The sequence below is a fragment of the Hermetia illucens genome, chromosome 6, assembly GCF_905115235.1.
Source record: "Hermetia illucens chromosome 6, iHerIll2.2.curated.20191125, whole genome shotgun sequence".
NCBI classification, from domain to species: domain Eukaryota; kingdom Metazoa; phylum Arthropoda; class Insecta; order Diptera; family Stratiomyidae; genus Hermetia; species Hermetia illucens.
This window is the reverse complement of record NC_051854.1, coordinates 16,152,458-16,179,832: the sequence shown is the minus strand read 5'-3', so window position 1 is coordinate 16,179,832 and position 27,375 is coordinate 16,152,458. Positions and strand designations below refer to the sequence as shown.

The 27,375-nt window shown below is 42.0% G+C and overlaps 1 protein-coding gene across 2 annotated transcripts in view; it reads right to left on the bottom strand.

Annotated features, from left to right (window-relative positions):
* Positions 1 to 11,563: 11,563 nt before the first annotated feature.
* Positions 11,564 to 27,375, bottom strand: part of LOC119659502 (hemicentin-2) — a 371,159-nt gene continuing 355,347 nt past the window's right edge. For both annotated transcript variants that reach the window (XM_038067628.1, XM_038067629.1), the window contains exon 16: positions 11,564 to 26,357. In XM_038067628.1, the coding sequence (XP_037923556.1) occupies positions 24,882 to 26,357 (1,476 nt within the window). In that variant the 3' untranslated portion in view covers positions 11,564 to 24,881. The remainder of the gene's footprint in view (positions 26,358 to 27,375) is intronic.

Here is a 27,375-nt window from a genome sequence, read left to right as displayed (position 1 = left end):
TCCATACCAAGATGATCCTTACTTCAGCGGACAGTCACGTTAGTCCAAATGCCAGGCATCTAGGTAAGATAGAGGAGGCTGACGGGAATGCCGCTTCCCTGCAAGTACTCTCCTGCAACAGTGATTTCTCTTTGTGTACTGCTGCCTCAGCAACGCTTTTGGTTATTGAAGTGAAATAAGCATACGGTCCCAAATGACTATATGGGGAACCCCAAAATTTTTGCAGTCTTATATTTGAACGAGAATTTCAGAGATACTATTTTGGCATTAAAGAATTGATTGAAATAGAATGGTATGACAATGGGTAATTACCTAGGATTGCATATCTACCAAGGAAGGCTCCGACTCAAACTCCTCCACGCTGGCGGGAAACTGTGTCTGAACCAGCATCTACAGGGTTTCGCCAAAAGGTTCCGTCCAGAAGCCATTCAACTTTTTAAGAAAGGATGAGCTTTTGGAAAGCCTGTTGATTGTAGGGTGCTCCTCGACGGGCTATTGGCTAATGATTTATGCGCCGATCGTGCGTCAGCAGAAGCGAATTCATCACTGCAATGCAGTCGTGGTACATGCCTCCGATGTGCCGCCACAAGCTCCTATGTTTCATGAGTAGAATCTTAGTGGATCTCGCAGATTCGCTGGCGCTTTCCATGTTCTAACAATCGTCGTCGCGGTGGTCATTTTCTTCGAGCAGTCCTTGTATGGCTGCCAATATTTGTGCCTGTCACAGTTGTTGAAAACTTCCCTGGATAGCTTCCTGAGGCTAGAGAGATCTTCATTCCATCCCGGTGGCAATGTCTCCTTGCGGTATTTAGCTGGACACGAGACTTTGAAGGCAGTTTGGATTGTCTTTTCTAGAACCCAGTTACTACTGGTCACGCTGCTGAAGAGTTTCGCAGTTTGTGCCTCGTTGGCCAGCTTTTGCTGCTTACCTGTTTGCTGAGATTGCTTGGCGTCCGAGTCCTTGTATGCTCTGCTCTACTTGTGTTCTTGTTTGACCTTACAGTATGTATGGCCTTCTAGTACTGGTTCTTTAGTCCATTATCCTGGAGAACAGTTCGTAGATTTAGACAGGAGAAAATAAGCAGAGTATATTTGAACACTGCGAGAGCGGCGGTTGCAGAGAAAAGACTATGCTGCCATTTCAACAGTTTAAAGCATAGGGCACTTAGGCCAACTTCTGGGAAATGTTTTCCTATATGCCTGCTTCTTGCTATTATAGAAGCGACTAAGTCGAGGGGTATCCGACATTCAGTCAAGATACAAACCTATATGATAGCCTAGCGCTCTAACCATTGTCTCCCTATAATGGAGATTTAATTATATCATTGGTGTAGCATATTATAATCACCCTAACCAGCCCTATGACTTAGGAAAATGGCGAAAATTGAGTGGAACCAAGGCTAAAGAAGTATCAAAAGTCGAGAAGATAAATGAAAGTAATGGCGACTACCAACATGCGTCTGCCACTGCGGCCCCTCTACTGTTCTGCACCAAGTACCATTCTTCGTGTCTTTCCAAATCCAGAGCCATTTGGCGATGGTCCGTGACCCTATGAGAGAGCAAACAGATGTTTTCAGCGTAGTCGAGCTGTTTGAGGAAAGATGTCACTGTCCATTGAATTCCTCCAGATCCTCCGGACAAGGGATCATGAAGAACGTCATCAATAACAAGAGAAATAACATTGGTGACAGAATACAACCCTGGCGGACATTTAGCGCCAGCGTATGTCGTTCTGATAATAGTTATTAATTTGTTCGAAATACCCCTCCTGCGGAGAGCATTTTAGATACACTCCCTGTTCACGCTATCGAAAGCTTGCTCGAAATTGATGAAGAACTGGTGCAGCAACGATCTAAACTCCTCACACTGTACCAAAATGATCCGTAGTCAATGCAGGAGGACTCGGATCGGAAACCAGCCTGCTCTTTATCGATTAAGTTTTCAAAGAGTTCTTGAATGCGTTCCAGGATTATTTTTGCCACGACCACAGTGAGCCCGCAGAGACCTCTCCGATTGCCACATTCAAAATGGGTGCGTATCTGGAACGTTAACGTTCATCCCCTTCTTCCACTATCTGCGAAAAGTATTGGATTCCCAAGAGTTTCGTACGAGTGGAACTAGCACATCTGCAGACCGCCAATCCCAGCGGATTTACGCCGTTTGAGTAGATTTATAGCCGAAATGACTTCCGCTTGGAGAAACCGTTCGTATCCACATGTTACGATGACTAGCCATTCCATCCAGAAGAGGAGAACCTTCACGGGATGTGATATGGTGTTGAAGTGTTCTTTCCTCCCTCTTAGTTTCTCATTATCGATGAGAAATCGACCGTTAACATAGGATCATCCAAAGATTTGCGACCACATGCGATATACACTTCTGCAATCATTGGATCTGGGGAATCTTTCGCTGCCCTGACCAGCGCAATAACTTTTTGTCCCGGCGCACCTTACGCTAAGCTTCCCGGGATTTCGCTCGGTATCGGAGATGGAGCATGCCACCATCACTCGCAGCGGTCAATGGAGCCTCCAACCCCTTTCGTTCATCGATCCGTTTCCACGATTTCGCAGTCAGCAAGATCATAGGATGCCCCTTGAGGACGTGGCCGGCGACCTGCACGCCATCCAAATAGAGAGCATTTTGAAGGCGGTCCAATGCTAATGGATAATCTTCGGTGGGATATTCAGTGTATCTACCGCCCGATTAGAAAGATAGCCCTCCCACGGTCGAATGACAGCTGGATTATACAATCGGTCGATGTTCAACTTTGGGGGTCGCAGCGCTACCACCATGCGAGAAGTGGTGGACGCAACATGCAAACAAAGGTAAGCGAGGTGGTGAAAGCTGCTGAAATCCATCGTTACTATCGCCAAGACCGTGTTTTCTCATCACATATCCGAACAAAATGTTGTCAGATCCCACTTTGGTCTTCAGATCACCCATCACAATTAAAATATCACCGTTTAGGAATCCTCCCCTGAAATGCGTCTAATAGCTCGTAGACAGCATCCTTCTCCACTTTATAGGACGTCTTCGTTGGTGCGCTCGATACCGGATTCGCGTCTGCTCCAGAGTCCCACCATCTTACTTTACTTAGATGCAGAATGTCCAGCTTACGAGTATATTAGTTGAAATCCCACTCGACTTTGAGAAAGTGAAAATTCTAAGGACACTTGCTGCCGTTGTCGAGAAGCATGTGCACATTTCAGAAAACAGTCCATTTTTGGTAGCCAAAGGTCATAGTCATGAGGTTAATTCCTATGCCAGGAACTTTTGATGTTTCGGTAGTAGTAAAGTTTCAAAATTTAGGTATTGCTAGCCCAGAAATTTGTATCCCTTTTAGTCAGCCCTTACCACAATCAGGACTTTGAGTGTACTCTTAAGCCTTAACTCACAGGATCACGGTCGATGTTGAGCAAGCTCGTTTTCTTCAGTGCTTTCTGAACCTTTTTACATCGACTCGATTTGAAAGTGTCATTCTCGTTCTAGTTTTGCAAATTCGAGTTGCACGATTATGCCTTACCATTCTTTGCCGTACTGAGTAGACAACTTATCTCATACTAATTGTCATCATTTGCGTTATTTTCTCAATTTCGGTAATGGATTTGATGGGTCTCCCAAGGAGGAGTAATTTGGTAGCGTAGAACTGGTTTATATCATAAGTAATCTGTGTAATCTGTTTTCCGCGGATTCTAAAATGGAGCGGTTGGAAGTGACCATTGTGCCTCAGATCTGTGAAAGTCATATTGTTCGATGCTCGCCATTGTCTGGGAAGAGCCGCTATATCAGGGGATACCACCGTGGGATGGATTCATTTAAGTTAAGGATCTACCGTTTTACGTGCGCTGGATATTCGCATAGCCTCGATTTTCTCGTATTGATGTTAGGATTTTCCCCAGAAATATAGGGTCCGTTAACATCGCAAACTGCTGTAATCCCCTTGTCCTTACTCGTGGTGGAGTGGAGGTAAACAGAACAATAAGGATTCTTCTTATTTCCCAGTTGATTTATTATTATAACTTTGACTGTTGTGGCGCCTCTCACTTTTCAAAAATGCCTTTGCCAGGAACTTATCCAACCTCAGCATAACATCTCATAGGAGAAACTATGCTGCTTAACCTTATCATTTAAAGCCTCTTTGAGTTTAATCTGTAAAAAATGCCACCCCAAATATTTTATATCCCCAGTCAAAAATAGCGCAATAACTTCCTAATGACTAACGCCAAACAAGCTTTCATTATTGAGCTCCTTACCCATCATAAAAGACCAAGGCAAAAAATCCACACTGCTGTCAATCTCTTCTTCCACGGACCGAATGTAATATCCTTTAAGAAAATATGCTTGGGCCCTAATAAAGATTATCTCAAGGTCTTTCGTCGTAATTTACCGCCGAACCCCTTCAGCCTGTCCTGCCATCAAACTTTCTCAATCCTTGACTATTCATTTGCTTTCGATGGCGTTCAATAAAAAGCCTACGAACGAGAAGCTATAAAGGGTAAAAGGATCGTACGTCAAGACCGACAGCATCCTAAGCATCCGGCCAACACTATAAAAAAACCTAAGGTTTTCATTCCGTGTAAATTGACACGTCTCGAAATTTAACGGATCTGATAAGGGTCCTAATGACAGATTTGAATTTTTTATATTTACAGCGCTGCTATTGCAGAATCCTTCCAAATTGAAGGCAGGCAATCTACTCTCCCGTCCTTGTCAAATACGAATTTTATAACTAGAGTGCGTCGACGGTAGTGTAGAGGGTTGTTATCTGTTTATTTTTCCGCAGAAGTCTAGCAGATGGGCTGGAAGGAATGCAAGGAAAAGCCTTGATATGGTGATTTATTGTACTTATAAGCTTCTCCGGGGAAGGGTAACTAAGGACATGAATGTTTGCGTTGATAAAGGCAACGCATATATTATAAGTGCGCGGAAAATGGATGGAGCCATTACTTCAATTGAGGGCCAACTAGAAATAGCATCTTCGTTCATATTTCATCATTTCGGATACGTAAAATTTGTGGCAGGTCATCTAACTTCCAAATTGTCCTTCTTTGACACAGATGAAGGAAAAGGTCATTTGAAAAAAGGTTTGACTTTACTCACAATTGTATTGAAACCCTTCGAAGGGGCTATTTGTAAATATCTCAAGCACACTTGCTTATTTTAAAATTTATTCCAAAGTTCCGTGTTCGATGCTCTCCTACAGTGACCTCTTCTGCTCCTACAAAACAAATATATACCGAAAAGGTTGGACTAACTCCGGGGGAGGAACATAGAAAGTAGTTTGCTCCTAGCTCTAAGCTGTTACTCTCAAATCGATTGGGTCGAAATAAAATTCCTAAAGAAGGAGGAAATCTTCCGGAGAGAAGCTCTCCATGCTGGAAATTAGACGAGAGAGGAGGCGACAAGGAACCATAACGAACTCGTTAAAATTTTAGGCCTTCTGTTTTCGCTTGATATCTGGTCCAGGAATGATGATTACATTTTCGGTGTTTTTCTTGTTTAATAGTCAATTCTGTTATCATCGGTAATAAGTGTTTTCATTGGGTAGCATTTTGTGTTGCTGGATGGTCCGGTCGTAAAGTTAATTGGGAAAATGAGGGATGCTGCTCGGTTTGATGTGAGGTTGATAGGTGTTCTTAGGGAAGATATTACAGTTGAATCTATTAAGTGCTCCTTTAGTGCTAGAAGCGCGAATCCATGAATCCTATGCTATTGACTATTGATATTCTTAGTTTCGAGGAAAAGAGGGTCTACGAAATCAGTACAAGAAAGGTAAAACCCAATTTTCCGTGTTTTTTTTCATTATTAGCACCCTCGGTAACGTTCGGACAATAAAATAGTTTAAAAAGGGGAGATTCGCCACACAGCCAAAAAGTGTTTTTAAGTGTTTTAAAGAGGAAAAGATACGCCACCTGTACCAAGCTTGGAGGAAGAAAGGTGCCTGATAATTGAAGGACTTAGACCCTAATTTGGGCTCTCTGCCAGTGAGTTGAAACCAAAATAGAAGATTACAACAATAAAAATTGATGTCTGTAAAATATTTATGGGAAAACCCGAATAGATCTTTCTGCAGCTCGGCTCCTATTGTAGCTTTTACGAAAGTATTTAGTGAATACAGGGAAAGCCAAGATCTGATGCTTTGCTACTTGAGAAAAGAGAGTTTATTGAAGTGATACTGCATCATATGATTCACTGATACATTGCATAATCGACACAGAAGGTGGTGATGACAATAGATATGATGATTGTCGAGGTGTTATAATGATAGCCACTAATATCTAAGACTCTAATCGGTGATCATTGTATTAGATAATTCGGTGAGTGTTATGCCGGAGGATTTTTTCGGTGGAGATGTTGCGGATTGTCCTTTAATGGGGTATGAGCAAAACCAGAGGTAGCAGCTTGGTTTTCCTATGATATTCCCACATGCGTGGAAAAATTGTTTTGAGTGTGGAGCTTGCGCCTTCCACCATGCCGTTATGCTATTGACTGCGGCATATAGACTTTGAACACTACAAGAAGGAGAAGGCTAAATTGGAAGGCAGATCGGATACGAATTGGGCCCCCCCTTCTCTATCTCATTTTTGTTGATTCATCTATATATAAGGGTTATGGCGACCGCGATAGCTTTCTTGTCAGTAGAGGGACTGCTTCTGGCCACTTGGTGAGGAAGTTCTGGAACAGGTAATAGAGCGAAAACTTGGTAAGCTGGAAGCGAATGCTTCGACCATTCCCCTGCCACTGTGAAGTTGCTCCAAACCGAGCACAGCTTGCACGAACGCATCCCTCAATTCATATCTTTGCATATTCTGAACTTGATGATGTGCATGTGCTAGATTATGTAGATTTTCGAAAGTTAAGCATCGCAGAGTCATTGATAGTGTTGACTGTTTTCGTTTAGACGTCGCAGAAGATTGAGAAGGCCCCTCTATAATTTGTGTCATATCCGCAATACGATCACATCCCTCTCGGATGACAGGCCTTTGTACCGCTCAAGTTCTTCGCAGATAGGTGTTCAGGAAGGCTCGGAGCTACTTGCATACAGCAACACCGCTGTTAATGCATCGGACAACATCAAACTCGCTGCCGCCGTCAGCAGAAACGATAGTTCTGACGCCTTCGATGCTCTGCCTATTAATGCAGATAGGCAGGGAGTGTTAACCCGTCAGACAGAGAACTTTGCTTTTTTTTGGTGTTTATCTTCAGCCCAACTCTACTTGCGTCTCTTTCCAAATCCTCTCTCGCTGTCCCGTCTATTACAGTTTTTGCCAAGACGCCCTGCAGTGATTGAAGTTTAGTAGTATTATCTTACTGATGATTTCATCGGATTCAAAGGGCTCTTGAACATCGGCCAATTATTACTACCAGCTATGCGGCTAACGTCTGTCGTCTAGTCCTTTCTGCAGAAAATGTAATATGGTTTTTCCCGCAGTTCTTCGTTATATGGCCTTCAACTCCGCGTCTCCTGCATTGCTTGGAGCCATCCTCTCATTTGTACACTTTTTTGGCCAAGAATCCTAACTTCAGGCGTTGAAAGCACTTTGTTATCATTGCCTGTTCCTGGATACAACGAACAACCTAACGTTCTGCCTAGGACTTTCTGTTGGTATTACAAGTGCAGTAGTTTATGTCCTATCATACTCTTTCAGCAAAGTTATTGCAGCCCTGAGTCCGAACTATAACCGTGATTATATGCTCCTTAGGGGTAATTTCATTGATATCTCTGCATTCAATAGTAATTGGGCTAAGCTAATTTGTGCCCTGTCGCGCTGAATTGAAGAAACAGGTTCCCATGTTGATTCCTTCTAATTTTGGACATCGCTTTTCCAATTTCTTCTAATTTTAGGTCGGCTTTGACGCTGCGTATTGCCAAATACGATACTTTGTCTTTTGTTTTTATCAAAACAGCGTTGAGTCTGAGATTGTTCCTCTTTACAATTCCTTTCGTAGCCGTCTTTGGTCCATACTCCTTTTTCATCGTCCCCCCACCTCTGGTTAGTAGCGGGTGTTTGCCTAGGTGCCTTCTTCATTCTCGGTTTCTCGCTTACTTTTCGAATTGGAGTTTCCATTGGAAATATGCTTCCTCTTCATCTTTGAGGTATTATCGCTTATTTGGTGTTCTCATGATATCATAGAGCTTCAATGATCTCGATTGGTTCGCTTGTCGGTTGATGAATGAAACGTCTTTCCGTCTACCAGCATTTTGACCCACTTCATACTTTGCTGCTTTAGTTTTTGGAAGTTGCTTTCGCTTTGTTAGAGAGTTCACTTCTATATCCAATTGTCGCTAGTATTCGTTTACACTCCTTTATGAACTTGCGCTCAGTGATCTTGGCAGTGTTAATTTCCTTTCGGCATTTTTAAAGTTGATCATATCTATGATAGTTGGGTCTCCACAGATCATTATCAGTGTTCGCATATGTAGTCACTAAGTCACCTTATGGCTATCTATACATACAAGGGTTGGCGCAGGCTAGAGATTAGTGCTAATGAGGTATGATCCATCAGAACCTACACCACCAACTTAATGGTGACGAAACATTGAGTGTTCTTTGAGGCCTACCAGGGTTTTTACAGCGTTCACTTCTAATACATTTCGACAAGATATTGAAATTACCAAAACTGCAAACGTCAGCACAAAGTCACCTATTTAAATCAAGTTCCAAATCGTGCTCCAGTGCCGTGCACCGAGTTTGTTACCCTTCTTAAGTTTATGTTTAAGCTGCCCGTGCCATAGTTTTTTTACCTATACGTATAGGATAAAACTGTTATCCGATGCAAGGCACCCACCACTCACCCTCTTTCTCGTTGGCTGCTAATGCATTGGCCGCCGGTTACCATGTGGAGGTGATAAGTCACAGTTCTTCCTATGTTGTCAATATCGTCAGCGTAGTTGGGGCTTGAAGGGGATGGTGCCCTTCGTATTAACATCGGTATCGCGAATCACTTTCTCCAGGGCCAGGTTAGAAAAGACGCATGATAGGGCATCCCCTTGTCTTAGATCGTCGTTGATGTTGAATGGTTTCGAGAGTGCTGCTTTTATCTCGTCTCGCACATTGGGGTCAGGCTAGTCAGTCTTATCAATTTCATTGATACCAGTGATACCGAATTCTCTCATGGCCGTATATAGTTTCACCCTGGCCCTGCATTCATAGGCGGTCTTGAAGATGGTGGAACTGGCGACCATATTCCAGCAGTTTTGCCATCGCTTGCCGCTTAGAGAAAATCTGATCTGTTACTGATTTGCCTCGAGTGATGCCTCTTTGGTATAGGGCAATTATGTTCTGGGCGTATGGCGTTATATGGCCTGGCAAGATAGCGGAAAATATCTTCTAGATGGTAGTAGCCGACCCCGTTTGTGAACGGGACAAAGGCTGAAGAAAAAGAGGATCTTATGTTGTAGATGGTACTCAGTAACGCGGTACCTCTACAATTGCTGCACTGGGTGATATCTCCCTTGGTATGTATAGGGCACATAATATCTCGATGCTAGTCCTCAGGCATTGATTCGCTGTCCCACACCTTAAGCATCAATTGATGAACCGCTAGGTGTAGCTGGTCGCCTCCAGATTTCATTAATTCGGCTGTAATTCCATCGGCCACTGGTGACTTTTGATTTTTAAGCCGATGAATTTCACGGACATGGTTGGTAGTGGCAGCATTTGTCCGTGATATTTAGTTGGCGGGACCTCCAACTCGGTGATATTCTGGTTGATGAGCAGTGCATCAAAATATTCAACCTACCGCTTTAATATGCCCGTTCTGTTGGAAATCAGATTTCACTCTTTGTTGCTGTTTCATTAAGGTGACTTTACTCCGGGCTCTCAAAGATCTCCGAAGTGCGGAGTGGCATGTTATGGCAATCTTTGCGGATATTCTTGCAATGCCTTCCGACCCTTTCTTATTTACCTTGAACAGTTCGTTCTCAAATGCTTCTATAAAAAGTTTCCGTTAACCAGTAAGTCGTTCAAACGACGCTAAGAACTCAAGTCCTGTTGCTTACCTTGAGTTCGTCCGTTTATTTCTGTGTCTATTTCTGAATCCGGAGTGATGGTTTGGGATTATTGTGGTCGTTTCAAGTACCGGTAGCAAGTAAGAATACTTTGGAAAGGACTGAAAGGAACCTGATGGGCCTGTACGAACCCAGCTAATTATCCATATGTTTGCATTTTGGGTGACCTCGGTTTTGGCTTCCTTCAAGCTTTTAAGACATTAAAGATGTATAGGATTACTATTCTGTCCTCTCTGGGGAGCGGTTTCGACAAATTGCCCAGTGGTCAAGGCTAGGAATCGGGGAATGGAGGTAGACTTCAAGCTCTGCGAAAGACAGATTGAAAATGTCTGCATTACGTGTATTATAAGATCCAGGACGGCAGGCGATGTCGTTAGAGGAGGAGCAGTCCATTAGACGCGAGGAAAGTTTAAAAAATGTGCTTAAATCCAGAGAGGATCCTGGCTGTTGTAGGAAGAGGAGGTTCAAAAAGCGGTGGCGGGAGAGGTAGCCCACACGATGGAAGTTTTCTTAAAGAATAGGGAACGCATGAATTTACGTTGCACATTTTCAAGGGCAAGACAATCACAGTTACCGAAAAGTGACCAGATTACGGAGTAGAACTCGGGGATATTCCTCACGAGGGAATGGAAGGGTTCTAAGGAGGGTTGGATAGAGTCAAAATCAGCGGAGGATCGAAGTATAAAGGCTGACAATTTTGCTCGAAGCGGAGTTTGTTGTCGAAATTGACTCCGAGGTATGATAGTTCCTAACTTTAACATTCATTGTTGTCGTTGGCGCGCCTTTTTTTGCGGTTTGCGATCTACACTTTTGCCACTCACATCTGGCTTCCGCCTTAGCAGATTTAAAATGACGTTGAAAGAAGTAGGAGCTATATTCGAACTGCTGTGCAGTATCGGGGTATCTGCTTTCGTACAAGCTTAGATTTGAAGCGAAGGTGCTATGGATTTTTTTTTGGAATTTATGGCTTATAATGCTGATGAGTCCACTCAAACGGGCAGATGTTCGGTTTAGCGTAATAATAATTAGTAAATGTTTCGAAGAGGGAGCCCCTAATAGCCCCTGATTTCATTGTCTTTAAATTTATTTCTTTAGTAAGTGCTCAGTGACTTAGATTTGGGGCTCTGTAACTATTGCTTAATTAGTAGCTTGATATGACGCCAGAAAGGCAAAATAGTTGTTGATAGTCCCCTTTGGGGATTTGAAAGGAGACTCTACTGGGGTTACTGGGGCTCTCGTGTTGGTATTAAGTAGGACTCTGCGCGTCTTATGTTTTGGGGAACAGTAAACTGTTTCTATACAGATAATTTGGCTACAGTCAATAGGTGTGAATAGTCGAATAGTGAAAAAGAAGAAGATTGGTTTCTATATTAAATAACGTGAATCAAAAGATAATATAGAACATCTTTTTATTCATATGATTTTTATTTACCCAATCAGGAGAAAGTCTAACTGAATTCTTCGATCTATCCCACTTTGTTGCAATACATATAGGCACACAAAAGTAAAACAACAGAATTAGATTATTAATTTTAATTTTATTAATGCATTCAAATATTTTTTTTAATATTCTCCGATCTTCTATTTTGTAATCATTCTTATTATCTTCGTAGTTATTTATTGTATATATTTTTTCTGTTTTTCTTTTTCTTAGTTTCCGCAAATACTCCCAAAAATTCTTTGCTTTTGATTTTGAAAACTTTTGTCTTTTACAATACAATATATATTATTCTCAAGTCTTGTTATTAATCCATACAATTATATAACAATATTTACTACACATAAGTTATGTTTATTTGAGTTTTCTTTCTTTAGAAAATATATGGTTATAAAAAATGCTTTTGTAAAGTCGTTTTAAATAAATAAGCTTGATTTTTGTAAATATTCAGTTTGATGTAACAGATCAAAATTAATCTTTTATGAATAGTTTTGTCAAAATAAAAAAGATTCATTTGAATGAACACATGCTTTTTGTAATAATTGTTACATATTTTATTATATACTTGCGAGCACATTTTTCAGTATTCATTTGATCAAATAATTAACTAATAATAAATACTCTCAAATATTTAAAATCTTTACTGAACTTTGCAGATAATATAAACTATAAAAATTTATCCAAAGAAGATGATTCTTTTTATAAAAACTGTGCTCAATCAAATTAAATTCGTTCGAGCTTCATTCAACTGAATATCATGCTTTAAAGTTTTAGTTCTCAGTCAAAACAATAATCTTTGAGATTTTTCTTAAACATTAATAGCATCCATTAATAATAAATTATTACATTAAAATACATTAGTTACTATTTTATGATAACGATGAACAATAGAAAAGATTTTTGGATTTTTTAACAGGATTAGAATGGTTTTCACATAGAAAAGGTTGAAGGCAATCTAGCAATTGTATTTTTAAGGGGGGAGGGGAGGAATCTCATTCAAAGAGGGAAATGGGATTGGAAATCTTTGGCGTAAATATTTGGAATTGTTTATGGGGTTTCATAGAAATGATAAAACCCTGAACTTTGGCTTCAATATAAAGCAGACTTTGTGTTTGAATTGCATATCTAATAATCTATCTTAGTTTGATGCTCTGGAATTTCCGCCCAATGTATCACTCAATAATAATTTAGGTTATGACTTTTGTTTATGATGTCTACAGCTCATAAATTGATAAGTTCTTTCTTGGTTTTCAAGATGCCGCCTGAAAGCGTATCCTGGAAAAGTTATTAATATTAGATACTACTCCAGGCAAGAATGAGATGGAGCTTTACTAATAACGATGCTGACCTACTATCCTTCGTGTTGGGTATGATTAAAATATAGACGGTAGAATCTGCTAGGCCAGCGAAATGTGTTTGAAATGGTTAGTACTCAGCTTTTAAAAGGGGTCTCTTTTTCTACGAGGGATCAATCAGGTCCTTAAGGTTACTATTTTTTGCCTCCTCCGTCTAAACTACACTTACAAACATATAGAATGAATGCCAGAACTAAAGAAGAAACAATGCTTTGAATTGGGCAAGTGGGCTTCCGGCTGTCGGTACTCCTTGACCGCAGCGGTTCACTAGAGGGAAACTTAACTACTGCGGCATTAAATGTACTGGAAGGATTACTGGTTCCATCGATGGGCTCGTCTAGATGAAATCACATTCTTGTTAGTTCCTGACCCAAAGGCAATAAGCCCGCGCGATTGAAAGCGCTTGCCTCAGTTGGGAGAGTTTTGGTAGGAAACGAAAAGGAGGAAACTCTGACGCTTAACCGCCAAAGTGATGTAAGATGCAGCGACTAATTGTGGAACCCATAAGGGCCATCCTGTAGTCTGGAGAAAATTTTTGCTTCGGCCAGGGAGAGTGTCGATGAGACAATTCAATGGAGCTTCATTAGCTGTGGGAGGACCTTAACTGTCAATTTCGCCATTTCTTTAGATTTCCGAGGCAACTCTGTCTTCTTATTTGACTTTGTTTCACTGAGATGGGCTTTTGGCTAGTCGACTTTCCATTAAATTATTAAAAATGGCATTCAAAGTCATTAGAAATTGCCCCAACTTGCCAGATGTCTTTCTTTATTTGAAATGAAAGTCTCTTCTTCCGCTTACTTGAAAACTTTAATATTCTTACTTCTGCCGCGGGATGAAGAGCTGGAACTTTGGTGAAGTACTAAGCTAGCTATTGGGCTTCTGTTGTTGCAACTTAGCCGATATGAAGATTGAAATTGTTTTCCTCAGTATTGGCCTATTAAGACACAAAGAAAGAACAAGAGCGACGGAGACACAAATCGCGATGGCTGGGGCATCAACCCAAAACAACGTTTGGCTGCGGAGATGTGTGTCGATGCGGCCTCTTCTTAGATTGAGCATATTTAAGGTTAGTTTTCACATTCACAATCAATGAAGAAAGGATCTCATGGCGTAGCGCCCGGATTTCTTTCTATTTCTTATTTGCATGCCGGGCTGATAGCTAGGATAAGCTTACTCATCAAAAGAAGAACAGCAATCGTTCACTCTCAAGAACCTGAGAGCGATGGAATGACTCCTTGCTCCGATGTCATCTAGGGATCTCCAATGATGAGGCGGTTCAGCAACAATTTTTTTGATTCACACTATACACATTCGCCTCTGAAAGGAAACTTTTCTTTGCAGTTTGAGAAAACCTATATGCTCTTCACTGCCGAATGACATTATATGTATATCGACAGTCCATTGCGGAAGCTAGTTGCCCAAGTTTGCAGGACGCTCTCCTCGATTAATTTCTAGACCAATTATTTGGCATTCATCTCCAGAAGCGAATGGTAGTCGGATTTAACGACAGCACAAGTCCTCCACTGATGTTTGTCGGGAACCGGAATTGGTGAAATCCTTGCGAATACTGTTTCCAATCCATTTGCATAGTCAGGGAGTTACATGGATGGGTGACCAAATTCGAAGGCCAGCAGGATCGCTTAGTCGCTCGCAAGTGTGCTAGGTTGGCTGATCCAAAATACCATGTATGGGCACTACAAACTGACAGGACTCTTCCAGGAGCTGTCAAACGGAACATTACCGAAACGCTGGTGGCCAAAATGGAAGCTTTACACACACGTTCTTACTAGAACTAGGGAAAAGCGGGCATCAGTGCAGTGGGATTGCGGAGAACATGCCGGTCAGGAAATAATGGAGCATTGGGAAGAACAATTTATGAGAACCTATATGCTGCTAAAATTACGCCTGTCGAATATAAACTAATGCTGAGCGCTCTGATTCTGGATGCGAGAAGGGGTGGGCCAAGATCATTGCAGGGAATTTCAACATGTGGACTCTTAAGGGGGACAGCTTTACAACGAATGTGAAGGAATATGTCTTGCTTCAAGAATTCGTGCCCGCGAACTCAGAAGAAGGAGCTTGCGGTATACAGTGGACCTGGCATTTGTGAGTGACGCTTTATTTAGCAGAGTTTTCAGGTATGTTAGTGAGGATTGTACACTCAGTGACCACCGGACAAATTACATCGAAGTCACGCAGGAGATCAATTCAGCTCCAAAAGAAAACTCTTGCAAAATGCGAGTGGGCTTTTCTTATGGACGGCGGAACTATCAAAGGAGGACATATTTTCCGTGACGTGAGCCCGATAGGTATATATATTAAGGCCATGTTACGCGAAAGGCCACAGAAGCATGTCATGCTCCCTAGTAGACAACCCAATCCTTAGTTAAACAATGAAATCACAATTTCGTGGGCTCCACATTTTCAAGTAGATTTTGCTGAAGACACAGAGGAATACCGGGTAGTGAAAATAGATACAAAGCACACGGGCAGCTGCTGGGTCACATAAAAAAACTGAAAGAAAGAAGGAAAACTGAATCAAAGAGCTGTGCGAGGATCTCGGCATAACGCCCTTGGAGTGCATGATGCCTCCAGTTTCCGTGGGGGAAATGCGGCAAGTATGTGGGAGGATCGGTGAATGCATTAAACAGGGTAGCGAACTTGGTATGAGATGATAATACCGCATTCAACTCCATCAACTGGAATGGGATTGGCGAGTGGTCAAGAATAATCTCTCGCAGAGAATTCCCTATGTGTGTAACGGGTGATGCCCCTTTGAAATGCCTTTCGTAATAGAGTGGTTGTGCTTTTCATCCCAGAGGAAGCTACAATTGCCACCTAGAATGTCTTGACTGCGTTTGCTAAGTACAGCGAAGAGATCTAGACAAATGTGAAACCGACTACAGTTTAAATAATGAACTGTAGAAAAGGAAACACTGTCAAGTTGCAAGTCGGTGGACATACGGTCCTCCCTTCCCTGGTTGTCAGATAACTTTTCAAGTTGGTTGAATTTTATGGAACGATTAGGGTTTGCATGTGCAGAGGCTGCCTCTGGCTGGGGGCGGTAAGGGTTTTAGCCGGCTTGAAGCTGTCCATTCTGTTCTACGCGTCGCTTGTGTGGACGGAGATGGTTTCAAATTCGTAAAGACGGTAGCAAGTGAGTTCGGTTTCGGATGCTTCTGAGGCTTTTGGAACTATGTGTACATCAGATGAGACACACTGATGCTGGTTTACATAATTGCATGTGGGGTTACAATGCGAGAAATGAGTGTATTGTTCCATACAAGACGTATAGAACTGCGGCAAGGTCAGAGACGAAACGAGTTTTCGAAGACTCATTGGATGCATAGGCTTATCCCGATGTTACTCAATTCTGAGAGTACCTACATCGTTTTAACTAGATTGCCCTGGATGCGGTGGCATTGCGGAGCATCCAGAGCTTATATTGTTTCACTACCCAAGATTCGCGGTCCAAAGAAGGAATCTGAGCCAGGTGATCGGAGCGAGCGTAAGCCTGCAGGGCATAGTTGCGTAGATGTTGTGGTCGAACAAGAACTGGTTCAAACAGCCAGGAACCCGTGACCAACCGGTTCGGACTTTAAGGGAGAGTGGCATTTAGCAGGTGCGAATTCCACACTCGCTGGATTTTCGCACCTTCCTGTACGAGAAAAAAAGGCAAAGGAGAAACTCATTACCTCAGTGACTACGACATGTAAGGAGTGTTAATTTTGGACCTGGAGAGCCTGGACACTTTACTAAGATGTTGAAATTTAATCATGAGCTATGCTAATTTGCGAAACTTCCGAGGGACTGCCATAAGCCTTCACATTCCAAGAATAGAATGCGAAAAATTAAGGACAATCTTTGAGTGGGTAGTTTTTAATATTGACTTCAAAATTGTTCATTCTTAAGGAAAATTAGCAAATGATGACTTCATTCTTATTTTGGGTAATCTTTTCAAGACGCCTAGCTTTAAATTTTGGTATATAACTATTCAAACCAAGGAAGTCATCGGATTGAACTAGGAGCCTTAAAATGAATTAGCACTTACTCGATGTCATTAGTACCATTTATCTTAACAGTGCTATAGATTGCTGTTTTATGAAAAGTCATTACGAACCAAATTCTTCACTATAGAAAGCGCCGACTCAGTTCACAATTGCGCCTTCTTGGCAATATCGATAATGAAGTTCAGATATGTCTAAAATTCGCACTGAAATGATTTAATTAACGTCAGATCCTTTCATAGTCTTCCACCGCAATAGGCAAGCATAAACATCAAAACTGTCTAATTATAGATAATTCCAGACCATCAAACACGGACAATGATAAATAGAATAATTTTAAAGGCAACACAAATCGTCTAAAGTACATGAAACGATGAGATTTATTATGAAAATAAAATGCTATATAATTTCCCTAATGACATTTTAACTATAAATTATTCACCACAATGTCTTCATTTTCCTAGCTTTGTTCCTCCACCGCTTTCTTGATTCTGCGTTTTTTTTTTTATTCCTTTATCGCGTGATGACGACAATGACATTGATGGCGACGATATAGCGGATTTTAAATGGCACATTATAATGAAAATTGTACACATAAATAATTCATCAGGATATTGTCAGATTAGCTACACACACCCAAACCTGCACTGTATATTTGGGAGTAAACAAGGACAATAGCGTTGCGTGATGATTATCGTTATCTTTCAAAAATTTCTTGTCACCTTTATGTCTAATTGGTCCATTCAGGATGATGAGGATGCGCGTTTTAGGGGATGTAATGTAGTGAGGCTAGGTGAGTAGGAAGTCGTAATGGATTCAAAAAAGACAAAAGTGAGAGTATCTATTTCAAATCTGGAGATGCGTCCATAACTGCTAATAAGGAAGATTATTATTCGAGAGCGTACGTTGGGGATGAAAGGCAATCTTCAAATTAGGAAGTAGTAACTGATAACTGGTTGCAACTTGAATTGAAAGTATCGCCTAATATTTTTAAAATTTGGGTGCTAAGACCTAAACGAGGGGTCCGTGGACAAAAAAAAGAGGGAGCAAGTTGCTCCCCATTTGGTCCGGTCCGACATCAAGTGGATGCGAAGGTTTGGTCTAAAGTATGGGCGAATTTACCTCAATATTATTCGTAGTCATGTTGTGTTCTGCAGATTATATAAAGGAGCACTTAACATCTGCGAGCCGCTTCGGTCACGCCACTCCCAGGGCAGAGGATAGGCAGCGTCTGACGATTTGCCTCTGTCCTGGTAAGAAACCATAAAGTCGTCATCGCCTAATATATGGAGAAACTCAATTGAGGCTACAGACAGACATCGAAGTGCAGCTGTACAAAATTATATCCCCGCTAGGTGTGTTCCGATCGGTAGCATCACTTCCTTATGCCAAGGTATTTGAAAGGATAACTAGCTGCTACCAGTCAAAACAATTCTCCAGAGACTTGACACAAGGCTATTTCCACTGTTTCATGTATATTGACTACTTAAGAACTGGAAACAAGCTGAAATTTTAAGTCCTCCTGAAGGAGTGGAAGGAGAGTCTTAGCACTCTTAGCTAACTTTACGAATTAGATTTGAGCTTCGGATTAGAAACATTAAAAGTTCTGTTCTCTATTCCGCTTTAAATCTTTAAACCAACGCGAATTATGGAGTTCAGATTCCATCGAAGAAAAAGGGAAGCGAAGAGGAACTCGAAGGCGAACTAAAACAATAACTACACTGCCTCCTTAAAGAACTATTATGCCCGATTCCTATATGTGCAAATAGAACCCCATCTACTCCCTTTTAGAGAAAATATTTAAATTTATTGGTTTCAAATGTAATGTTGGGTTACATTTCACTCTGCCTGAGACCTGAAATTGTTAGCCAATAAGGGCCATAGATAACCAGTAAATTTGGGAGCTGTCGTCTGGGTAAGCGTAATAGGAAAATCGTCAATGTCGACCTTATGAAAACATCGTGGGGTGACAAATCCGTTAGCCATCTTGGTTTTCCATCCTTTTGAAGTTTAGATGCGAAGCTCAAAAAGAGGGGTTCGTGAACCACAAAATTGAGAGTAAGTTATTGTCAATTTGGTCCGGTCTAATATCAAGTGTTTGTGGACTTCTCAATCTTTTAACAGAAAATTCATGTCACCCGTTGTATTAGCAGTGTCAGATCTGTCTTCGATGCTTCATCTTTAATTTGAAAATTCAAATATCTCAACAGTCAAATCATATTGACAGTGTAGGAGAATGTTGCTCAAAAGCTCCAAATCTTCCTCAGAAGAAGAATTTTGTCGGGGTACAGACCAGCTACTCGTTAAGAAGGGACGCTACGCCATGCAGTGCTAAATCCTTCGATGCACCTTTGGGGATGTTATCGGTTGGCTCCTTTTTCGCGAGGACGAACAACTTAATTTTTGGAGGGAGCACTTCACCACGATTCCTTCCTTCTCGTTCTATGGTTGAAATAGTTAATATGAACTGCTCCTCCAAATAGAAGTAAAGTCTTCTGGGCCATCAATGCGCTCAAGCGAAATAGAGCTGCCAGTTTGGAAGTTTCCTGGCAGTCTTCATCGCAGGTGTGTCTGCAGAGTTGGTACTTTCATTCATCTGTAAATCTTGGAAATCTGAGGTGTTTGCTGGGAAGTAGAAGAAGGGAATTGTTAAGATTCCGAAAAATGGCGCCCATTTTGAGCGCGGAAGTTGGTGGAGTATTCGCATGCTTCTTACTTTCGCGAGGATAATAGCTAAAATCAGCCCGGAAAGTATCAAGGATCATATCAAAAGATTAATCGACAGAGAACAGGTTGGTAATTGCTTGCCCCCCTGCCCTATCGTGTAACCTAGGTCCTAGGCCCCTAGGTAAACAGCTTCCAGAGCAATGTGGGGAGTTCGGATCCCCTGGCGGTGTAACCGACCATGTCATCTTTCTTTCAAATCTATCACATTGAATACGCTGATGATATCTTTTCACTTCCACACCGGGTCATGAACGTTCGCTAAATAATTCTTGGTTTGGAGAATGAGGCAGCACTAAAGGTAAACATAAAAAAAAAAACCAAAGTTCTCAGTCTGAATAGCCATCGCACCCTTCCTATCTACATTAACGGGCGGACCATTGAAGGCGTTGCATATCTCGAAAGTTTTGTGTTTGCTGACAGCGGTAAAGAACTCATTGTTATTCAACGCCTTAAGAACACTAGTCCGCTTTCGCTGTCTTACCCAAAATTTGGAAATTTGGCTTTAACACCAAAGTCAAATTGAGACTATTCTTTGTATGCTATTGTATAAGAGTAGCACATGGTAAGTGTCCGCTGCTCTTATTTGATAGTTCCAACTCTTCGTCAATACTTGTCTACGTCCTCTAATTGGGGTAATCTGGACAATTTCGAAAGAGGAGCTCTTCCGGCGTACGCTCCAGCTACCCATAAAATTGGATAGGCCACACATAAAGAAGCGGCGAAAGGGACGAATCCATTGAGCCTTATTCCATGCAATAGAATCCGCTGAGCCAGGATAGTCTACTACTGGTTCGTCCACACTTGGCGCAGAACACTGGAGGTAACAAGTGAACTTTTTACTTTTTGGACTAGAAAAATTGTGATTGCTTGGATATACTTTCATAACTGATAATGAAAAATTTCGAGTAGAAAACTTTAGACACCCCAAGTGGAGATCCTCTTAAAACCGCAGGCAGGCCTGACGAGAGGAGGTGAAAACGGGGATTCACGTCGGCCCCGAAAGATAAATTTTTATGCAAAGAAAGGATAATATGAAGGCCGACATGATTTGCACCGCAGACCCCTATAAATTTACTCTGGGCTTGTTTTTTTTACATAATGTTCACCCCAGGGAGGTTGTATTTCTCATGTTTACTAGTTCATGGTGTAGGGCATGTAGACAGTCGCAGGTTTCAATAAGACCATCACATCTAATGATGTGCAAGAGATTATCCTGCAGCAGTCAACACACACATTCAATACGTTTGGGTTACGAACCCAGGGTAAGGAGATCGAGAGGTCGTCATTGAACTATTTCCACCATGGCAACCCTCAAAATCATTAATTATAAGCTCTAAACTTCCCACAAGTCAAAAACTGTGTCTTCCAAAAGAAGAATGAGGCTGGATAATTGGTTGCTTAGAGCCTCAATTCCAGCAAAATACACCAAAAGGAGATTGTTATTAATGAGGATCCATCCAATCTCGGAAAGACGACTTCAGACTTCAATACTTGCTATAAGAGTAAACATTGACGCTTATAAGGGACTGTCTAAAGATGTATAAGAGAACCACCATAACTGCTTGTCCATTTGCGGGAGCTTTAGAAATATTCTGGCAAAAGAGCATAGGAACACCTCCAACTTTAGAAATCGTAGGGATCCTGGATGGAAACTTCTGGTAAAACTCTGGAGTTTCTAGTACATAAGCATTTTCCCGCAGACGGGAAAGATCGCGATAATAAAGGAAAAAATTAGGCGTGCGATAAAAAGCTTCCCAACATGTAGATTTTCTCGGATAGTGGTAAGAGATCTAAAAGAGGTTCAGGCATATATCGTACATCAAAAGATCCATACGGATAGTTGCCACACGGGGACGTCCCATAAGATCAGGAACCTTACCTCCTTTGCTGTACAACGTGACCTTGGCTCCGTTTAGGGCTTATTATGGTACATGCCATTATGCCAGGACATACGGACGAACTCCAGACGTAGACGCTGTTGATATAGAAACTTGTCAAACATTGAGGTATATCCTACGTCTCAAGAAAAACATAGCCATTGCGACTGATAGTCAAGCTATCATCAAAGCATTACAGTCAACTGTAACATCCTCCCTTGGAAAGCCCTGCAAGGATGTAGTGAACCACGCCTCGCTTAAAACAAGCGGATGTTAACACGTAGAAAACACATTCATGAATTACCCACCAACTCAGCCTAATAAAACCTTTGAGAAGACCGCTGACATGGATACACTTTGGATGTAACTTGGCATCCATAAAGAAGCTGCTGGTTCTGCAATAGCGCTGCAGCCCATATCGACCCTTATCCTCTTGGATGCATTCTTTTCTAATTTTGAAACCCTGGAACCGATCTCTTATCTGTTCCGAATGGGTTGTCATCCCATTTCAATGATTTTCCCTGAGGAACTTTTGGCTCGCTTTATATAACTGCTCGTTTCAGCGGCCGACTGACGGACATCAAAACTGGCGCGGCGCTCGCACCTACTACCAGTGCTATGTGCGCCCTGGAAGAAAGGTTTCCGCCTGTCTTAAGAGACCGCTTTGAGCTCGCATCCAATGTCCAGTCTAAACATATGCAGCGGCTTCCGGGTGGCATGAGTCCTTACCAGAACGTTGGAGCAGACCTCGAGTTCTTTAGGGGTGTTGACCCCTTGCTTCGCGTGATGAAATGGAGGCTTCGCTTTGCGTAACAATCCGGTCTCTCTTCTCAGAGACCGTTTCTCCTGGCGTAGATCAAGTCGCCCGGGAGTCGTACGTTCTCCCCGCACACCAGCTCAACTGGGCAGGAAATTCTTCGCGTTCATCATACCGCGGAATCCACTCTTGATGGAGGGCCCCAGCACATGACTGTGCTGTAATGTGCGTCAGAAGTATTGCCTTAAGGCTATAGCGTAAACCGATCAATGATAGTGAGGTAATATTTGCAGCCGTCCAAGTTTGGCAAAAGGCCTACAATGTGTTCCTGTTCATGGACGACCAGAAATACTTACTAGAGAGTAGTCGGCCCCTTGTCTGTGAGGAGAATCATATACCGGGCGAAACACTACCATAGGTAAAGCGCCCGGTATATATGTGGCATATGTTCCTTTTCGAAGATCTTCCAGCAGATGAAGGAAGGTGAGCGGAAGATAAGGAAATTCTTGAATTTGTATTTCGAGTCCACTGCAGGCTCTGGTGAACTGGGTCGCAGTAACTGCCGAAAAATCAACTGCTTCGAGATGAAATCCAACGTCTACTACATTGTGTGAGGCATCGACGTACATGGCTTGTCGAAATAATGTCAAAAGAGTAGCGTCTACCAGCTACTGCCACACAACAATCTACGATTCTGTTGTTCTAGGACCAGACAGAAAAGCATTAAGTAGCACTTGGTGCTGAGCGGCTTGGGGCAAGAAACAGCGATAGTAGGTAACCTTCTAGAGTCTTTCACTTTTAGGCAACAGAAAGCTCACGATCGCCTGCGCCTTGTCTAGGTTAGGTTGTCCGCCATTAGGGGTGATAGAGTGGCATAGAAATTCCAGCTGTAAAATACGGCCAAGATGTCATTCAAGCAAATGAAACAAAAGTTTCATAGTACAGAGTGGATGAACCCATGGAAGGTTTTTACTGAGCTGCACAGGCTAAAAGTAATCCTTGTGGAATCGGAAAATTGTGCAAATTGCTGTTTTTGTAATATTTTCGGGGGCTACAGGGATCTGATAGTAACCCGCGCCAGATTTAAGGTCGTGAAAAAACGACAGTTTGCTAAATAATGCGCAAAGTCTTGGATTAGAGTAATGGGTACCGGCTGGAATCGCCGAGCATTCAGCCATCTTTGATCTCCATAAGATTGCCATTTGTTATTTGACTTGGGGGCCAGCTGCAGTTGAGATGACAAACAACTGTCAGAAGGTTTACAACTACTTAAGTAGTTTCTCAGACACTTCCCATAACAGTGAACATCTGGTGTGGGAAAGGACGCACCACAATACGTGGGAACCAGCAGTTTTGATGTGGTACTGAACAGTGTGCTAACTGGCTGGGAGATAAAACATTCGGTTACTACGGTCCTGCGTTACTACGTTACGGTATTTTTGAAGGAGTGCGCGATCCCGTGGATTGGCATAGTCCTTAAAAATAATAGAAAGAGTGATCACTTACAGGAGGTACTGAAGCCTACTAGGCACCTATACTGCATATCCACCGCCAGCCCATAGTAACACGGGAAATCTGCGCCTAATATGGAGATGTTGATGTCCGCTAAAATAAAGCGCCAGAAGATCCTGTGTAAGCGCAGACTCAAGTCTAGTTGCCTGTAGCCATATTTGGTAATGGACATTGAGTTTGCTGCCCCTAATTTTAGTTGATTTGGAACAATTTGTTATGTCTAGCAACGGAGAGGACCTAGACTTCCGGGCCTGTGTCCACCAGAAAATTGTGCCTGCTGCGTCAAGTCCGTCAGTTAGAGACTCAGTTTTGCATGTTTGCTACTATCTTTTACATCTAATTGGGAAAAACTGCACTTTGACTTGGCTCCGTTCGGTACAGGACAGAGTCCCACTTCTTCACCGACTTCATGTATGGTTCTCTAACTCAGTATGGTTCTCTAACCGTCCCCGAAAGTGAAGGACGGAATAACTCATTCATTTCATTTTAAAATCGAGAAACAGGACACCCTCATTGTGTGCTCCTTCATTATGCTATCCCAAAAGTAACGTCTACCAACTCTAATTAACTATCGATGAGATATGGTGGCTGTAAAACAATCAACTTCCAGCTAGCATTATTGTAGAGCCAGACGACATCTTGGTATACATTAGACAAAACGGAAGGGTATAGTATTCTCCCCCTCCCCTTTTTTTCCTTCATTGTAATCAAGTGCAGATTAATGAGGGAAATGAAAAATGTCTCCAGGACTCGCGGCTATTGAAAAATTCTTCTGAAATTACAATTGGATATCCGAACAATAATGAGTCGCCCGAAAGGGAACCAAGCGGCAGTAGGCCTAAATTAGGACCATAATGAGTTTGGTTCCAATCATTGAGATTTATTATATTAGTTTTCGAAAAAAACGGTTACAAGAAACTTTTGAAAGTTGAGTAGTTAACTATTATTGCTGCTTTGTTTGTACGATAAGTCAAAGCTTTCAATAAGGACATTCTAATCTATGGACATTCGGATGCACTTCTCCGCAATTGCAAGCGAAAAAAAAAACCTCGGTTAATTTCATATTTGAAAAGATCTACGTATTGGTTATTCGGATGTACAAACCTACTCACCTAGCTTTTCACTACTCTCCCGTATACCCCCATAAACTCTACCCCCATCCCTTGCATCTCTCATACATGCTATCCTTATTACTCTCAAATCTCGGCGCGGTCCATTGTTCGCGGCTTGAATAGTATATTACTGGTGGCTCGTTTGAAATTCTTTCTTCGCGTTAATTCATCAACAATTTCGGTGGAAGACTTGGAGCGTTTTTGTTGATTCACGGCCATCATTGCAAGAGGGTGCCGAGTTTTGCGACTCATTCCGCTCCCACTAGTAAAACCGCTCGTCTGATGGCTTGAGCTCATTATGGTATTGCCTTCACGGTCCGATAATGGTTGGGACGGTGATGACCTTGTATTCGACTCTAAATAGCGATAGTTGCAGGCGCCAAGGGCACCCTCCCTAGTCCCACTAGGAGGAACCGAACTGTCACCACCGCCATTTTTTATAAACGATTGACTAAGTGTTGAGCCACGAATGAAATTATCATTATTATCGCTGATTTGTTGGTGCTTTTGTTGACTCGTTGGATAATTAAAATCGTATTTTGACTTGTCACCCCTACGACTCGGATGGTCTGCAACGTGTCTAATGGCGGCCGCGTCCTTCACGGCGTCGGCATGAAAAATGGCGGTGGTTGAGGATGACGATGGCGATTTCCTTAATGATTGATTCTTATTTTTCGTAAATTCAAAAATATCGTTTAGTGTTGATGAACGAGACGGTCTTAAATTTAGTTTTGAGGGTATCGCGCTCCTATTATTGTTTTTATCGTCGTCATTGTCGTCCTCATCATCGACGTTATCGAAAATGCCGTTAAACGCTTTATTTATGAAGTCATCGTCATTTTCGGCGGTTGATTTGTAGGAACTACCCCCGAGAAGAGGGATTTTCGAACGACGCTTCTTCAACGATTGACTTCCGAACAGGTTTTTCCGATAATCATCTTGGACACTGTGGTGTGGAGTGTCGTGCTTGGGGTCAACTTTAACGTTTTGTCTGATATCAACCGAAAAGGAAGGGTTACACTGTGATTTGCTATCGGGAACGTCTATCGGCAGTGGGTAGTTCTGCGGACGAAGGGTGAAAAAGGTATCGGGCAAGGAATGGGATGAGGTGGAAGCTAGGGCGACTTTATTACGACTCTCAGTCGATTTACGTTTCATTTGATTATACTTACTTCCTAAGCTGATTTTTGATGCTCGGTAGGATTTATTTCGCTCACCTGTTGTCAGTGACTTGCAGGAGTCGTCCTTGCGCAACATAGGTGCCAAGTTAGCGTCGTTCTTTCGCAGCATAGCCATCGTCTCGAATGCATGGATAACACTTCCAACGCGCGTTGTGATCTCGGGTATACCTAAATCTCCGGAGAAAAGATCCCGTTGGTGACGTTGTGATCCTAGTAGTCCTGCTGAAGCACTGTATGTTTGATCACCTGACGATGGTATTGTGTATGTGAGTGTGTGTCCGGTTTTGAGTCCTGGGGACTTTTTCTTGTGTGACTGTTGTTCTTGGTGTGGTGAAGAGTGTTGGGATTGTTTCCACGGCTGGAGTAGGTGTGTTGTCGACTGCACATTTTAGAGATATACAATATATAGTAGAGTTTAGATGATAAGATTTAGGTTTTTTTTATTCACATTGAAGCTTTTAGAAGCTTTCGTTTATATATTTACAAGAAGGAAATGCGTTTTCTTTGCATAGACGTTTAAGTTATGAAAATTTGAAAAGTTTGGCGTCATTTACGATTAAACTAGATTAGTTGCTCCTTATACTATTTTACATTTGATGCTACCATCACCAAAAGCTCGACATATTTACCTTTTTTTTATTCAGTATCTAAAATTTCACTTTGTATCAACGTTAGAGGCTAGATTTCAAAATCATTTCTTTTTAAGCTTTAATGTAGTATCTAACGCTTATGCTGGCAACAAAAGCATATTGTAGACTATTTCATATGAGTACTCCAGTCTCTGAAAATTGACATTTAATTAATAATACAAGAAAGAGAGAACATAAACCTTAAAACTGTGGGGGCTTGAGGTACATCCCGTGTCAAAGTTACCCTCGTCTTGGATAATCGACCCACTTTCTTCAACGTGATCAGGCAGAGACATCCGCATCATGGTGTCATCTCCTACTTTGGCGGTTTTTTTCGGAGAGTGAAGAATATCTGACGGTATCACCCTCTCGGATCACAGACGTATTGATTTCATAATAGGCATGGGTTCAATTCCAAATAAACCACTCCATAATCCGAGGAAGACAGATTAGGTGACGTTCATAATAAAACTGAGCACCTGAGCTATGATTCCTTGGAGGCGCAACAAATCTACTGTTGGAATTGAGAAAACGAACCAGATGACCACAACTAGTATGAGAAGCTTTCGAAGAGAACTGTAAACTAAAATAACTGAGAAGGGTAAAAAACCTTGACGGAACTCAGGTTTGGCGAAACAGAGACAAGGGTAGTCCTCTGCCGACCTTTAAATTCTGATTCACCCATTAGTCAGTACAAAGAGGACCAAAGGTCTAAAGTAGATCAAAAGGTCAGCGAAATGGTCATCATGGAGACGCTTTTGCGAAGAA